The sequence below is a fragment of the Neoarius graeffei genome, chromosome 13 (genome assembly GCF_027579695.1).
Source record: "Neoarius graeffei isolate fNeoGra1 chromosome 13, fNeoGra1.pri, whole genome shotgun sequence".
NCBI classification, from domain to species: Eukaryota; Metazoa; Chordata; class Actinopteri; order Siluriformes; family Ariidae; genus Neoarius; species Neoarius graeffei.
The window spans coordinates 78,516,954-78,532,069 of NC_083581.1; the positions used below are offsets into that span (position 1 = coordinate 78,516,954).

Here is a 15,116-nt window from a genome sequence, read left to right on the forward strand (position 1 = left end):
CCATCAGATGTGTGAACGTGTATTTTGTGTCTGAGCTCCACATTTTAATGTGGATCAACATCACTGATGTTTGTTTATATGTATATATCTGCTGACATTATTCATCATCTTTGTTATAATAAATTCAATTATTATTGAAACTGTGTGTTTTATTTGTTGTTCCATACTCCTTGAAGTCACCCAACCTCAAAGAACTCAAAGGTGCATACAAGTTGTATAATATGGTAAGTGATCATGATAATTTGGAATATACCATAATTTAGCTGTTTGGTAATTTATTATTAAGCACCAAAAGTAATGGTATGATTCAATGAGACTGATTCAGTGTAATTATTAACCTTCAGATTTAATGAGATTGATCACTCAATTACCAATTGCACCTACATCTTTTAATCTGCACTGTGAAATCTTTAAAAATCGTTCCAACCTGGAATCTAAATGGTTATCTATTATTAGAGGAAATATGTAAGCCACTCTCTCGTCACTCTCGCACCGTCTACAGCACCCGAAGGTGGAGTTATTGAGGGCAAGAGTGTGCGATTTGAGGGCGGAGGAGCACAAAGTGATCAGTTGCCAAGGTAACAGGGAAAACGGTGTGTGGTAAACATTTGGTTAACCCTCGCGGCAGAAGGGAGGACAGGAACAGAGAAGACTGATATGATGAAGATAATGCGAGGTGTTCTGAATAAATAACGATGTGTTCACATCTCTCTATAACTGACTGCATGTGATTGGCTGTCACTTTTTGATGATGTCATCTTTTTTCCTGTAAGAATGAAGATGGTGGGGTTTTTCTTCTTTTTTACCTGCACTGAGAAGCTTCTGAACGACTTCCGTCTTCCCAAAAAGAGCAGCTTCATGAAGGGCACTGCCTTTCTCCGTCTACACACACACACACACACACACACACACAAGTCGAGTGTAACCAGGACAGAAACACAGCAGCAGTCTGAGTATGTGGAGCATAAAGACATGTTAATGAGACACCACAGGGAGGGCCAGAGAGACGACACGGAACATTCCAGACCCGGCAGGGAAGTGCCGGACATCTTCCTCTTGAAGATTTCAGATCAGTGAGCAAATCTTACAAAATAACACAACAGCTTTTTAACTTAGGATTAATTTTTCCGTTTTGAGTTGTAAATGCTGTTCTGGGATATTAATGGGAGGTAGCTTGATAATAGTTTGCAGTTACAGCGGTACCGCCGGCGGGAACAGCGGTCTGACTGGTTACAGCGGTACCACCGGCGGGAACAGCGGTCCGACTGGTTACAGCGGTACCGCCGGCGGGAACAGCGGTCCGACTGGTTACAGCGGTACCACTGGCGGGAACAGCGGTCCGACTGGTTACAGCGGTACTGCGGGCAGAAACAGCGGTCCGACTGGTTACAGCGGTACTGCGGGCAGAAACAGCGGTCTGATCGGTTACAGCGGTACTGCGGGCAGAAACAGCGGTCTGATCGGTTACAGCGGTACTGCGGGCAGAAACAGCGGTCCGACTGGTTACAGCGGTACTGCGGGCAGAAACAGCGGTCCGATCGGTTACAGCGGTCCGACTGGTTTACAGCGGTCTGATTGGTTACAGCGGTCCGACTGGTTACAGCGGTCTGATTGGTTACAGCGGTCTTGTCATCACCTCCGTTTAATCTCTGTGTGAAAGACACTAAGCAAAATCCAATCACGTCTTTTGAATAGTTGGTGTTCATTTCAATCGAAATCAAGTCAAATATTGTGTATTTAATAGTGATTGTGTGTGTGTGTGTGTGTGTGTGTGTGTGTGTGTGTGGTGTGTGTGTGTGGTGTGTGTGGTGTGTGTGTGAAACTCACCTGGTAGTTGATGTCCATTCCGGAGCTGAGCAGCACCTCTACAACAGGAAGGTGGCCGTTGCGTGCGGCGAGATGGAGCGGTGTGTGTGAGAGAGTGTGTGTGTGTGTATTGAGCAGGTTGGGGTGAGCACACAGTAGCAGCTTGACGACCTCGAGGCGACCGTAGAGTGCAGCGAGATCCAGTGGAGTCTCGAAGCGGTTGTTCCTCATGGTGGGGTCGGTCAGTTCCTCCAACAGCACGCGCACCACCTCCGAGTGTCCGTACTGCGCCGCACAGTGCAGAGCGGTCTCATTATCATTGTTCTACAGACACACAAGAATGAGGGAGAGATACAAACAGGAATCAAGGAGGAGTAAGAAAGACAAAAGAACATTCCTTGGTTGTTGCGTATTGTTCTTTAAGCCTTTCTTCCCAGGTTAACGCTGGTCCCAGAGTCGGTGCCTCATCGGGAACCATTTCATACTTTTCCACCACAATAGTGTTAAAAACTGCTTCAGTTCGAGCATCAAAATACCGCCGATCCGAAACCGCAGCCAAGGGCTTTGGGGGCGGAGTTATTTCATATCCAAGACAACTTGAGCTAAGAATTTACATGGCTCCGGATAAAATAGTGACAAAAACATTCAACTTTTTAAAAATCCCGATACTCATAAATAAAATGTCAGAACCAGATGGTTTACTCACAAGTGCGACAGAGTGTGAGGGCGTATTCACACCTACATTGTTTGGTCCGGACCAAACGACCCAAATTTCCCTTGCTCCGGACCTTTTGGGTTGGTCTGAATACAAACCACCGAACTCTGGTCCGGACCAAACAAGCGGACCGAGACCGAGCTGCAAGGTCGGACTCGGTCCGGACCAAAGGAATTCTGGTGCGGATCTTTTGGAGGTGTGAAAGCAGACCGGACCTAATCCGACAGTTTTGCTTTTTTGTACCTCGGGAGCTTCCGTCGTTTGTCGAGCATTATGGGAAACAGAGTCTTGACACTCCACCGCAAAGTGCAAACACTGTTTCGGTTGTCAAGGGAACCTTACAACAGTCGTTCAGTCATTCAGACCAGTGGTAGGCTAGACTACAGAGTACAAAAAATGAGTAGGGGGCAAACGTGGGCCGAGGAAGAAACGCGCACCCTTGTGGATATCTGGGCAGATGTCCACATATCTGAGCTTTTGGAGAGAACACACAAAAATGCCGACGTGTTTGCTGTATTCAGTGAGAAAATGAAGGAGAAGGGGTTCACGCGCTCCCCAGAACAATGTCGGCTAAAAGTGAAGAAACTCCGTCAGACCGACATTAAAATCAGGGACATTCTTTCAAAAAGTGGCGGTACTAGCGACTTGCGTGAAGAGCCAGAACGGTCACAACATGATGTGCGCTCATCAGCGCTATCCTCCGTGACTACTTTTGAACTTAACGCTTTGTGCGCGTGTCGTCTCTGACCAATAGCTGAACGGCCTCAGGGCGCGTGGCTTTGCTGACAGATTTTGGTCCGCTTACTAAAATGTACAGTGTGAAAGCGAACCGCACCAAAATGAAAAAATAAAAAAAACACATTTGGTTCGGACCAAAGCAAGTGAACTATCGAACTATCCTGGTCTGAATCCACCCTCAGTTATGAACACTAACGATGTCGAAGAACCTACAAACAGGTTGCATAATAAAAACAAACAAGTCTGTGGTCCTGTGGTTGACTGTTGCTTATAAAGGAGGTTACAGTCATCAATAATTGTTATTTTACGCTGTATGTTAGTCCACACCCACACTCAACGATGTAATGTTCTAAAGCTAACGGAAATGCAGAGATGGTTCTTCAAAAGGCACCAACCCCAGAACAGATGTAACCCGAGCTCATACACCAGTGTGTCCATTCTGCCCCATCACCAGAGAGAGAGAGAGAGAGAGAGAGAGAGAGAGAGAGAGAGAGAGACTCAAACACCATGTAGCAGAGGAAGACAGCAGAGGAGGAGCAGGCCCGAGACAGACAGCAGTTTATGATCATTAATGATAATGTTGGTAAATCAATGCTGGGTGTGAAATTAATTTGCACAAAATTGATTTGACTTAAAGACAAAGTAGATGTGAGTGACTTGAATAACGATTCTTTTGCTCTCGTAAGATTATCATTTCACTGATTCATTTCAAGTGACACAAACCCCATAGCAGCCTCTGTGTGTGTGTGTGTGTGTGTGTGTGTGTGTGCGCGCGTGCGCAAGAAGCCCATTCTTCGTGTGCATGTGACATCACACTTATTTTCCAAACTGGAAGTCCACCATGTTGGAGGAAAACAAAAACCAAGACAGCGGCGCTTCATGTGAGAGTCAGGCTTGTAGTACTCGAGTCTGACTCGTGCCCTAAATTTAAGGACTCGTGACTCAGACTCGTGCATTAACTGCACTCGGACTCGTAAACTGGAGACGAGGACTTGGATTTTTTTTCTTTATTTTTTTGTAACATGCCATAATAATCTGGCATAAGATATTTATATCTACATTAATTTTATGCAAATTTTGTGCAAGAGAAGCACATTCACCTGTTCATACGTCATGTTCAGGAACAAACTAACATTAATGGCGCTAAAATGCCTGGAGAGACGCCGCTAGGGTTGTCCGCTTTGCTAATACAGACTTCTCGTGCAGTGGGAAAAAATGCACTGCTGTGTGTTCCATATGTAGAAGAACTATCGAGGGGACGACGGGGACGACCTCGAACTTCAATCATCATTTGGCGAGACTCCACCCAGAGAAGGAAGTGACACGCTGTGTTCATTGCTCTATTGATAGTGGGCGGGGCTTGCTGAGCAATGAACTAGCTTTTTACCCGTAGCCTGTTCACTAAAATGGGGCAGTTGCGCAGTTATGTTAAGCTGGGCATACACTGTGATTTTTTCAATCGCGGTATTCAGCTGCTGCTCACACTGTACAAGTGAATCGCAGGGGTAAACAGCACGCAGCTTACGATTCCTGTTCTCACACTATACGATGCGATGCTCAGATGCAATGCTCAGGATTTCAAACAGGTTTGATTTTCATCCGATCGATCGGGAGGAGGTCGTGAGGTGTTAATCGCTTGTCGTTACCCCATGTATACTACACGATCCGAGACGCACGATTGAAACAAAACTCGGCCCGATCTCCAAAATAGTCGCACGAGTGAAAATCGTGTCAAAATCGGGCCAAAAATTGCACAGTGTATGCCCAGCTCTAGTCCGACACAGTAGCAGAGACGCTTTCACATAAAGGCAGCAACAGCCACCGTCACATGGTGTGGATGGAGTCTGGTTCTCGGACTCGACTCGAAATTTTCTTGAATGACTCAGACTCGAACACTGGGGACTCGAGACTGGACTCAGACTCGAGGTTTAGTGACTCGACTACAACACTGCGTTGCAGCAGCTCACACCATCGGGACTTTTTGATTTCATTACCTTTGAAGAAAGACGACGCCTCCTTTGTGTGCAGGATATAACTGCGGTAATAACGCTACTCGTGACAGAAATGGTTCTTCAGAATTCCCAGAATAATTAAAAATGGCGACAAAACAGATGAACAGATGAACTGTCCAGAGAACGCTGTGGTTCAAAAATACAACATAAAAGACTTAACTGAGGAAAGCGCTAATTACACCTGCACGTGTGTGACGACCAATTTACATCTGGTCAGAGTTCACTGCTAATTAAAGCGGTTTTCTCCTGATTAAACTGAACTTTTGAAACCCCCCCCACACACACACACAACTTATAAGGAGTATCAGTGTTTTGAGAGCATAAATATAATGAATCATAATAGAGCTGCAGCACACTGCTGTGGCATTTCCCAATCCAACGACTCCCGCAGCCCGGGTTACTGTTCTCCCCAAGCAACACGACTTACACAGGTGTGTTTGGAGCTGTGAGAGACTAGCGCACACACACACACGAATGAGAAGAAATCATGTTGACCCTATCAAAGCCCGCGTCACTGTGAATGTTGTGAAATTGTCTGCACAGCTTCAGGTCCCCACTAGAGGGCGCAACTCAAACTGAATCATTTACAAGCGCAGGTCAGATGAAAACCTCTCATCTTGCATTCATTGTTTAAAACGTGTCAAACATTTTGACATAATTGTTCAGTGGAAGTGTTCCAGTGTCTGGATACCGACAGGAAATAAAAATCACTTTGTTTTTAAGGTTTCGATTTGACTCACCCTCATACAGAGACGCTCTTAACGTCTGTTCATTTTTCCAGACATTTCAGATCTATTTTATTTCATCTGTCCCTTTTCTTCAAAAATAACCCCTCAACTTTGTGATCTGATCCATAAGATTAAAAAAAAAAAAGGGACCACTGCATTGCATTATACTGTACATACAGTACATCATCATCCTCCTCCTCATCTCCCTGCGACTGGACACCGAATGACAGAATGCTGGGACGGGAAGGACGACAGTCTACTGCAGGAGATCTCTCTTCTATAGATATTATAACACCAAGATGAAATGAATCAGTTACTCTCAGACGGTATGACGGATTAACCCACGATGATCCATCATCATATGACTCCTTTTGTACAGAGTGACCTCTGACCCTGCTCTGATGTCATCCCCATAAGTCAGAGAGCAATGCAGAGCTACATTCAGAGAAGTGTCAGTAATATACGGATGTACAGACGCACACCATCAGATTTACTTCAGGAGAGAGGGAGTCTGCCTGCCTGCCTGTGTGTCAAAGTGGAAGTGAGAAAATGAGCGTGTATATGTGAGAAAGAGTGCGAGAGTGTTGAACTTCGCAGCATGTCACAACACGAGAGAAACCTGCGAGCTTATGCTCCCAAACGAGAAGAAGAATCCCATGATATCTATCACCCAACAAGAACCAACAAGACTGAGGGTATGATGTCATCAAAAAGCGTCAGGCCAATAAACAGTGCATCAAAAACGCCTTTGGAGCAAGATTTTCAGAACCTACACAACAAGAACCCAAGATTCTCGCTTGGTGTTTTGCTTTAAGGTCTGCCATACTTGTGTGTTTGCGCACATGCATACATGGGACACACACACACACACGACCTCTGCTATACGACTATGAACCTCTTACATCATCAACACAAGCTCTTGGGGGGAATTTACATCACTATAAGCCGAAGGGGAAGCAGCATTGAAAGTGCACGCGCGTGCAGATGTGCACGCACACACCCTAATAAAAAAGCACAATCATATCTGTCCATCTCCATTTCTTCATCATCCGTTTTCCTTCCGTGTCTCTTTCTATCTGACCACATCAGCTATGACACAGTTACCATGGATACACATCACCTCTCATTTTAACAAGCAAAGTGCTCTCTCTCTCTCACACACACACACACACACACACACACACACTCTTTGATGATGATGCATACAGACAAACATGGAAAAGCTTCCAGCCTTCCTCTCTCCGTGTGTGTGTGTGTGTGTGTGTGTGTGTGTGTGTGTGTGTGTGTGTGAGAGATGGACTACTGAGCAGATTTAAGCATGAATAATGCATGGCTTGTGTTTGTTAAATTCTAACTTCATCCATAAAACTGCGTACTCGTGATGAGCAGCGTCTCGGATTCCGTTCCTCTCCATGGTGTGAATAAATGTTTACTGGACTTTAAAGTGACAATATTATTCAATGTTTTCAACAGTGTCATTGATTGATTGAATACGGACCTCAAATTACATTCCATAGCATTTTCGGAGTGTATTTACAGCTCGCTGTGTACATTTCAGCAATTTAACATTGTGTTTTTAAAAAAAAAAAAAAAAGGGGGGGGTTCCATTCAAGGTCAGAATCTCACGTATCTTAAGACATGCCTCTGTTTAAAGGAGAAATGTTATGAAAACCTCACGTTCAGTGCTTGTGCACGTCTATTTGGGTCTCTGGAGGGCCAATGAACGCACAAACTCTGAAATAAAACACCCAGTCAGTTTCTTTCGAGCTGCTTATTTCAGAAAACTTGAGCTTCAACAAGCCGCTCAGATTCGGCTCCTCTTTCTCCATCACAAGTGGAGCTCGTTAGAATAATCCCGCCTCCTCAACTAAGCATCTCCAGTCATGGCCTGGGAACTGCCCTTGCGAATGAATATTCATAAAGACAGTGCTCCCCGATTGGCCAGTGGAAAGGGGGTGGGGGAGCAGTGGCTCGTTATCATTTAAAGGAACAGGCCGCTTCTCAACTCCGCCGTTTTGAACAGCGCTGTTTCGGCAGGGGGAGGAGCTACGGTGATTTATCTTTGTGGTATTTTGACCAAAGCACACCACAGACACTTGGTTACGACCTCGGGGAACGGTGTCAGTATGTGGGAAAGGGGTACATTAGGTCACTTTTAAGGCAATCTACACCATGTGTGTGGAATTCCTTCGCAACTTTGGAATGGCACTTAAATCCACATGTTGCGTGGGAAGTCTGAATATCGATGTTGCATAATTTCAGCATTTAACTGTGTCAGAGTTTGTGCCACACAATTCACACACGTGAATTCTCCACGAACTCAAACTTTATTTAATTTTGGTGAGCTAAACCTTCCATTTGACACAATAATGCGAATGGAGACATTTACACGATTTACAACAGAGGCATCCTGTACGTTCCCTTTTCATTAACCTTAACTACTATAAAACACGATAATACGACTCCGGGTTCATTCTGCCAGAGCATCCTACTGAACCACTTCCAAGAATCTGGAATCATCTCACAATCATCTTCCTGTCTTTGTCTTCAGAGAAGCTACTGGACGCCTTCATTTCCTTCGGGGTGGATAAATCAAAAGGAAGTAATTACGTAAGTAAATACATACGCAAGTACGTATGTAATTAAGTTAGTACGCAAGTCAGTATGTATGTACGCACACAAGTTAGCATGTATGCAAGCAAGTACGTACGTTCATAACTTATTACATACACAAGTCAGTACGCAAGTACACACGCAAGTAACTAATTACGCCAGGATGCAAGTATGTAAGTAAATAAGCACGTACGCAAGCAAGTTAGTACGCACATTCATAAGCAAGTACATACGCAAGTTAGTACACAAGTACATATACAAGTATGCTCATACATAAGTTAGTGTCCAAGTTAGTACACAAGTTTGTAAGCAAGTACGCATGCATGCAAGCAAGTTAGTACGTAAACAAAGTAGTGCATACGTTCATAAATAAGTTAGTACGCAAGTATGTAAGCAAGTTAGAACATAAGTCAGGATCCAGCTTTCTATCGATCCACTCCACTTGTAAACACGGTATTTTCACTCAGTGTCTGTAAAACCTCCTGAACAAAACGGCGGTGAGGGACATTTCCATTATCTATCAGAACACTCGCAGAGCTGGAGAAAGGCTTCGAACTGTACGCTTCGTCATAAACACACAACTATGAAGAAAATACCTTTTAATAAAATCAACACGCACATAAGCTAATGTTACTCCACTACTATACACCTTGTGTTGCTGTTGACCGTAGTGTCTTCAGATGAAAGGCTTATGATAATATCCTACAAGTATGGCCAAAAGTATGTGGACACCTGGCCATCACTTGTCTGGCTAACGCAACTTCAAAGCTCTGCGAGCATTTGGTCTGGCAAAGATATTAAGCCCAAGCGTTTCCCAGAGCCCGTGGTTGACCCGCCTCCCTGAAATGCCTCAGTTTGCTACTGGTCGAAGCCAGAAAAGGCTGTGACGAAGCTTAAACCAATCACATCACTCTTTCCTCTGACGTATGTGACGTGACGGAAACTGCTTGAGTAACAGGAAGAAGATAAATACCTCCAGGGCTGCTCTTTGCTCCGTTTTCAATGAGAACTTCCCGTTGAATGCTTTCAATACAGCATCTACCGCTGTGTCAAAGGCTTGCCGCTGCTCCATGTTCGTAATGTTTCTAGTGAATGAAGCGCTTCCGGCATAGATTCTGTAAACAATCTATGGCTTCTGGTCGCAGTTCTACTGTGTCACTGCCTTGAACACGCCTCTTCCCAGGGCCGTTGGAGATGCTCAAAGTTGATTGGCTCCCGATTTTTCGGGAGCTTGGAAGAGCTGGAGATAGCTTGCCTTGCCAGACTAAGTTCGCAACAGGCCCTCGTGTTGCGTCACACTTACGATGGGTGGGCCCAGGCTAGGCCATCACACCCATACGTGCGTCTTCGTCAAACTGTTCAACGGAACTATACAGAACATCTAAATACTACAGCATTAGAGCTTCGCTTCACTGGAACTCAGAGGCCCAAACCTGTTCCAGCACGACCGTGCTCCTGTGCACAAAGCCAGCTCCATGAAGACATGGTTTGCCAAGGTTGGTGAAGAACTCGAATGTCTAGACACATACATTCAATTATAATATGGAGACGAGTGTTTGACTGGGAAATACACCACTCGTATTTTTCATACAAACTCCATCTAGGAGGTGGAGATTCAGAACCGTGACAGAGATTTGTGTCACTCGTGAGGAAATCGATGAATTGTTTTGATAAATTTGGGGACTTTTTGTTTGTGAATGTGTCGATATAATAAAAAGAAAATCACATGTTGGCTTGAAGATATGAAGTTTATCTTCTCGTGTTGAAAAACTCACATTTTCATACGAAATACATCACAGATCTGAGCGACATGTTTAAATAATATTGTTTGGCTTTTTTTTGTGGTCTATCAGATATATTCCATTCAGCGAGCATGATACTGAACGAGTCAAAGATGAGTAGCTGAATGGAATATATCTGATAGACCACGAAAAAAGCCATTATTATTATCATCATCATCATCATCATCCATACACATTCCTTTCGGGTGTTCAACACGTCTTTTTCAAAATTCTCTCAAAATCTTCTGTATTTAATGAAGCAAACCTGGCGGCCATGTTTGTTAACAAATTGTCACAGTCGCTTGGTAGCGTGGAAGTTTTACGTCTCTGATTTGTGACGTCATGTTTTGACAACCATGCAATATCGTAAACCATATTCAACGCTCATTCTCCATTGGGTAGAGTGACGTAATACACGTAGGATAAGTGATATGCTAACAATACTGCATGCTATCAAACCAAATGAATGAAACACGCTAGAAAGGAATAGAACACGTTTTTATTCCATGGAAAAAGTGTCCTATATGGATAATAATTCCTGATATTTCACTCCGATGACGTCACTCCCAGTGTTTTCCCGCTGACTAGACACATGTCGAAATGGCGAACCGGTTCAACATTAAAAGCCAGCCAATTATTATTATTATTATTATTATTATTATAATATATACACATTCCTTTTGGGTGTTCAAAGCGTCTCTTTCAAAATCTTCTGTATTTAACGAAGCAAACCTGGCGGCCATGTTTGTTTACAAATGATCACAGTCGCTCGCTAGCGTGGAAGTTTTACATCTCCATGTGTGACATCGTTGTCTTGACAACCATGCAATATCGTAAACCATATTCAACGCTCATTCTCCATTGGGTAGCGTGACGTAATACACGTAGGATAAGCGATATGCTAACAATATTGCATGCTATCAAACCAAATGAATGAAACCCACTAGAAGGGAATAGAACATGTTTTATTCCATGGATAATAATCACCGATATTTCACTCCGATGACGCCACTCCCAGTGTTTTCCCACTGACTAGACGCACATTGGCAAAATGGCAAACCGGCTCAAAATTTAAATTCTTTTGATTAACTTATGTATTTTTGTTTGTTTTTTGTGGACGTGTCCATATAATATAAAGCACAATACACAGTGGAGCAAAGATATGAAGTTTACCTTCTTGTGTTGAAAATATTTTTACTCATGTACATGTTCACCACTCGGAGATAAACTTCACATCTTCGTGCAACCGTGTCATATCCTCCATTTATTACACATGATTTTAAAATAAATAATTCCAGAACTTTTCCAATACCAAAACACTTCCAACACTCAGAACTGCATCTCTGACTGAATGAACAAGGAGGCCATGAGTGTCCGAGACAAACTGGAACATTCCATCGCACAGGGATTTTTGCAATACACCACTTACCACCTTCTTACAACATGGATTCAATCTTTTTTTTTTTTTGTCAATGCCATGACGCTGGATAATTGAGAAAAGGCGAATCAGACTTGAGCAGGAGACACACACACCCAAGCGAGGTCAACAAAGCGAGAGCGCATGCGTAAAGTTCAGAGGTCAGGGTTCAGAGCTCAGGCAGAGCTTGGGTACACACCTTGGCATTAATATAGGGGTCAAATGGGCCACAGCGTTTGAATTCTCTGTGGTCTAGAGTCTGGTGGAGGAAAAGAACAGGATGGAGATGAAGTCAAACGTCTCACACACAGGATTAATGATTAATCGATGGCAAAGAAACACTACAAAGCAGGAAATGGCTGAAAATGAAATGAAACAAGTGAGTGTTCATTTTTGATTAGCTGTTTAATTTATTATGAATTTCATGCTGATGCGCTCATTTCATTTTGAGTCATTTTAACTAAAAATGAGGGAGGAGAAATCATTAATAAGGAAAAAATGAATGATGGTGAGACAGTAAATGCACAGCAGCCTAACATCAGCATCGTAACACATTCCAACACTGAGCATGAGGCTGTTAATATCACACACACACCCTGAAAAATAAACACAAGTGGACTGGACACTCCTCAGAGGATTGGACTAAGCCAAAAAAACAGAGTGAGTGAGACAGACAGACAGACAGACAGACAGAAACGCCATTTCAAAGTCTCACAATCTGCTCTGGCTTTAGACAGACATACACAATCATTCTCCACCTCTCCTCAGAAATGCTTTGCTCTCGGTTTGGACAAACTGATGAGACAAACAGATACAGTGGTGCTTCAAAGTTTGTGAAGCCTTTCAAATTTTCTGCATAAATATGACCAAAAACACCATCAGAATTTACACCAGTCCTAAAAGTTAAGAGAATCCATTTAAACAAAAATATTACACTTGATCATGTATTTATTGGATCGTTTTCCTCAATAACGCATAGTGAGTGTCAGAAGTATGTGAAACTCTAGAATTAGCGGTTCGTCTGGAAGTGAAATTAGAATTCAATGCATAAATTCAATTCAAAGCTTTATTGAGTCTTCGATATGTACAATGAGTTAAAGACTGGTCACAAATGCATTTCAACTAATAAAATATCAATTAAAAATACTAAAAACCCACTGAACTACTATAATAGGTAAATATGAAATATATCAAGAAAGTCTTATAGAAGATATAATATTAAAATTAAAAAATGTAAAATAACATTAAATTGAGAATATGACTAAATGCAATTTAACTCATTGATCACAAATGAGGTGTTTTTCAATCAGCGGCAACTGAATGACAAACAGCCACAAAATCTGATGATTTTTTTTTTATTTCATTTTGATGCAGAAATATAGAAAATTCTAAAGGGTTCACAAACTTTCAAGCACCGCTGTAAACAGACAGATGGAGAGAGACAGTTTGACAGATAAAAAGATTGTCCTCATCTGTTCAGGAGTGGTTTGTTGTGGACAGACAACAGGTCCATCTGTTTCATTCCAGCTTTTGAGGGACAGACGGACTGAGAGTGAGACAGATAAACAGTTTAAGAGAGACAGCGAGATAGACGTTCACAGAGACAGTGAAACAGTGAGACAGAAAGACCGAATTAAATACTCCCCCTCCGCTCTGGATTGTGTGTGAGAGAGAGAGAGAGAGAGTATGGAATCAATTTTGTGCCAAAATGTTCATACAATACTTTTGAAATATCAAACAAAAACGACAAATCAAAATACAAAAAAAGGTCAATTTTTTTAGACTGGCAAACAAATTATTCGTGTAATCGTGCAAAATATCAGTCTATTACTCTTCAGAAGCCTTTTATTTTTGTTCCACGTCTTTCTCGGTTTTGTTTGCCATAATTTATTTTGGTTGCGATTCCAGCTTTCTCGTTTGCGCTCCCTGACTTTTTGCTTGCAGTTTTGGCACAAACTTCCCGTGTGGGTGGGCTGTCCAGGAATGCATTCCCATTGGCTAACTTGTGTTTGACTGACAGCTACGCTCAGCCATTCCCTACTCGGATTCTGGCGGACTGTTTGACGAGTGACCGATCCATTGACGGTAAACAAGGATCGAGTGGACTTCAGTGGCGACTATGATACTGAATTAATTCAACAAAGTGTAAATAACAGTCCGCCAGAATCCGAGTAGGGAATGGCTGAGCGTAGCTGTCAGTCAAACACAAGTTAGCCAATGGGAATGCATTCCTGGACAGCCCGCCCACACGGGAAGTTTGTGCCAAAACTGCAAGCAAAAAGTCAGGGAGCGCAAACGAGAAAGCTGGAATCGCAACCAAAATAAATTACGGCAAACAAAACTGAGAAAGACGCGGAACAAAAATAAAAGGTTTCTGAAGAGTAATAGACTGATATTTTGCACGATTACACGAATAATTTGTTTGCCAGTCTAAAAAAATTGACCTTTTTTTGTATTTTGATTTGTCGTTTTTGTTTGATATTTCAAAAGTATTGTATGAACATTTTGGCACAAAATGGATTCCATGAGAGAGAGAGAGAGAGAGAGAGAGAGAGAGAGGAGAGAGAGAGATATTTGGTTTAAAGTGAGGCAGTCAGAAAAGTCAGACCCTTCCCACTGGATCTGTTCAGGAACAGTTTGCTGTGGACAGACAGTGGAACAGACAGAAAGACACAGCAGGTCACAGATCTTGGCAGACAGACAGTTTGACAAATATATATACAGACAGATAAAAAAAATAAATCCGTGACCTGTTGAGATATGGTTTGGGAGTGACTGAGAGAAAGCTAAAGAGAAAAGAAAAATCAGATCCACCTGTCTGTTCAGGAAGGGTTTCTTCTAGCTTTGGATTTACAGACAAACTGATCGTTTGAAAGAACGACAGACAGGTAGAGTTTAATATACAGATAATTTAAGAGAGACAGACAGAAAGAGAGAAAGATATAAAATTCAATCCTCTCCATAAGCTCAGGAATGGTGTGTTCTGGCTCTGGACTTTGACAGACAGACATATTAAAACAAACCTGTTCATTGAGTTTGGGATACGATGTCCCCTTGTGGATGAGCAGCCGGACGATGCGCTGATCTCCTTTCCACGCAGCGAGGTGAAGCGGATAGCAGCCCTTATTGTCCGCTACGTTAGTGACAGCATCGTTCTTCAACAACAGCTCCACCACCTCACTGATGGACAGGGAGACAGAAATACAATGAAAAAGACAGACAGACATTCTAAGCAAAAGAGGTGAAACTACATAAAATATTTATAATAAACCGCCTCCTCTGACCCGTCTCACCCCACTGGACTCA

General features: G+C 42.8%; 1 protein-coding gene across 8 annotated transcripts in view; it reads right to left on the reverse strand.

Moving 5' to 3' along the window:
• The window catches only part of LOC132897171 (ankyrin repeat and SAM domain-containing protein 1A-like), a 118,004-nt gene that overhangs the window by 54,857 nt on the left and 48,031 nt on the right, over positions 1 to 15,116 (reverse strand). For 6 of the 8 annotated variants that reach the window (XM_060938580.1, XM_060938579.1, XM_060938582.1 and 3 more), the window contains exons 3-6: positions 14,834 to 14,990; positions 12,010 to 12,069; positions 1,828 to 2,130; positions 807 to 882 (exon numbers count right to left, since the gene is read on the reverse strand). In XM_060938580.1, the coding sequence (XP_060794563.1) occupies positions 807 to 882; positions 1,828 to 2,130; positions 12,010 to 12,069; positions 14,834 to 14,990 (596 nt within the window). The remainder of the gene's footprint in view (positions 1 to 806; positions 883 to 1,827; positions 2,131 to 12,009; positions 12,070 to 14,833; positions 14,991 to 15,116) is intronic. The other 2 variants (XM_060938583.1, XM_060938584.1) reach the window with 1 other exon arrangement.